At 39.6% G+C, this 2,581-nt stretch overlaps 1 protein-coding gene across 1 annotated transcript in view; it reads left to right on the forward strand.

Annotated features, from left to right (window-relative positions):
• LOC116377182 (phosphatidylinositol transfer protein beta isoform-like) overlaps positions 1-2,581 on the forward strand; it is a gene marked incomplete at its 5' end in the record, with an annotated part of 9,483 nt that overhangs the window by 3,097 nt on the left and 3,805 nt on the right. Inside the window, 2 exons of the mRNA XM_031838757.1 lie at positions 999-1,144; positions 2,145-2,236. Coding sequence (XP_031694617.1) covers positions 999-1,144; positions 2,145-2,236 — 238 coding nt within the window. The remainder of the gene's footprint in view (positions 1-998; positions 1,145-2,144; positions 2,237-2,581) is intronic.

Here is a 2,581-nt window from a genome sequence, read left to right on the forward strand (position 1 = left end):
TGTGTGTGTGTGTGTGTGTGTGTGTGTGTGTGTGTGTGTGTGTGTGTTTTAAGTATTAGTGTGTGCTGGCCTGGCCAGTTTGAGACACCAGTGAGTCACTCTTTCCAATGTCACAGCACTTTTACATGAGTCAGGAAGGGTTTAAGCTTTGAGGGTTGGAGGAAGAGGAAGAGGAAGAGAGGTTAAGGAAAGGCTGAGTTTGCTGCTTTTCTGAGGCTGAAGTCTTTGTCTGGGAAACCAAAGGATTTCCAGTGAATGGCTAACTGAAGTCATGACACATTCTCAACAGAGGTCTTTGAACTCTCTTGGGTTATTATTATATATATATATATATATAGTATAGTATTTATTTTTATTTGTGAGGAACGACACGTCTATTCTTAGCAGTAGTAGTAGAAGCTATTTAAAAAAACAAAACAGTCCCGTTTATCAAGTACACATGATTCTCTCAAGAAGAGTTAATTCACTGACATGAAATAAATAAAATAACTTTAGAACATCTTTTAAAATCGAAAAGAAAAAAAAATTTCTGTCCAAATATGCCGCACAAGAGAATCTGGTGAGATTCTGACTCTTAGATAACTTAAAGCTGCATTTAGAGCTTTATAGCCCAACAATGGCTTAGTGCTGAAAAAAGATTGAAAATCTAATCTTTAAAACTTTTACTTCTTTAAATATCCAGCAGATAAGGAGCAACATTACTGTGTTTGTTCAGCTGATGAATGAAACTCTCCCTTTTATCTCTGTTTAGCTTCTAAATACTCTTTTCTCTGTCGTTTCGACGCATTTCATTCGTTTCACTTGTATTTTTCCTGCTGTGAGAAGTTTAAATGTCTACAAAAATCTCTGAATTTATCCGCTTTTTCTTGGAAACTTCCTTTAGCCCAAAACATGAATCAGTATGCAGTACGGGAAAACTTTCATGACTGTAAAATTGATTGACTACATTACTGTATGACTCTGTTAACCGTGCTCATCCTCTCCTGTCCCCCCTCCAGTACCAAGTGGGTCAGCTGTACGCGGTAGCGGAGGCCAGTAAGGGTGAGACGGGTGGAGGAGAAGGTGTGGAGGTGCAGTGCAACGAGCCCTACGAGAAGGACGGAGAGAAGGGGCAGTACACCCTCAAGATCTACCACCTGAAGAGGTAGGCGTGGGTTATACTCCATCAGAGCTTTTCAGACACAACGGTCACAAACGTTGACAAAGAAAAGCCAATTTGATTTTTAAATCTTCATTTGAGTGAATAGTTTACATGATATTCAACCCTCGTTTCTTTACAACACATTTAAAACTTGACTTCTTTCTTTACAGGGCTTGTAGAAAAGCATTAAAGTAGTCTATAAATATGAGTTTACAGTTCCTCCTCAACGTTGTGGAGTTTGGTTTATGGCTTTTCGCCGGTTACACTCGTTGTCTTTTTGCTTCTTCACAGTTCAAGTATGTGTTGATCTCATTGGTCAACACATCAAACTTTTGTCTTTAGGTTTAATTTAAAAACGTTACCTAAATCTGGAACATTATATGGCATAGAATAAAACAAGTCTACTGAAATGGGCAGGACAATTCGGCTGCAAGAAACATAAGAAAAACAAGATATTAGGGCACCGATATCTAAATCAGCAATAAAACAAACAAGGACAACTGTGCCGTTGACCTGAAAGTGGACGAGGATCTCAACACATCAAACATTTGTCTTTAGGTTTAACTTACAAAACAAACAGTTGGACATTTTGTGAAATGTCCTTCATTGCCGAGAGTTGGATGAGAAGATAAATACAACTCTTGTTGCCCCGAGCCAGCAGCCAGTTAGCTTAGCTTAGTTTAGAGTGCGAAAAAAGGAAGAAACAGCTAGCTTGTCTGTGCAAAGATAAAGAAATCAACCAACCAGAAGCTCTAAAACTCACTAATTAACACAGGATATCCAGCTTGTTGCACCTTTACAAAAGTAAAAGTAATAAGTATAATCTCAGAATTAGAAGTTTTACGGAGGGTTATGTGTCAAACTGTTTCTTGTTACCTTTGGACATGCTAGCATGCTTCTAAGCTACGCTGTGTGTGTGTGTGTGTGTGTGTGTGTGTGGAGATACATTCAATCTGTGTTTTTTCTGTTTGTGCATACTCAATTCACGTTTGTGTCTCTGCAGTAAAGTGCCAGATATCCTCGCTCGGATAGCTCCCAAAGGTTCTCTTTTGGTTAAAGAGGAGGCCTGGAATGCATATCCGTACTGTAAAACCGGTGAGTCCCACCTCGTACACACATGTCGCACACGCAACATGTCACAAACAACATATTGGGTGACTCCATTGTGCAGTAAAGACCAACCCTAGCTGTTCGTATCTTGTGGTGGAATTGATGAAGCCTACACTCTAAAATCAAAACTGGACACAGTGAAGGTAGACGAAAGCTAAAAGTAGCAAGAAAGGAATGCTGGAAATGTGTTTGAGTGCATGTGTGTTTCACACCAGAGCAGAAACCCAGTGTTTTTAATGAAGCCAGACACAAGGCCAACGAGAGAGACTTATTCTATTAGACTCTAAATGGAGTGTGTGTGTGTGTGTGTGTGTGTGTGTGTGTGTGTGT

The sequence above is a fragment of the Anarrhichthys ocellatus genome, unplaced genomic scaffold (assembly GCF_004355925.1).
Source record: "Anarrhichthys ocellatus isolate YVR2014 unplaced genomic scaffold, GSC_Weel_1.0 scaffold988, whole genome shotgun sequence".
In the NCBI taxonomy this organism is placed as follows: Eukaryota; Metazoa; Chordata; class Actinopteri; order Perciformes; family Anarhichadidae; genus Anarrhichthys; species Anarrhichthys ocellatus.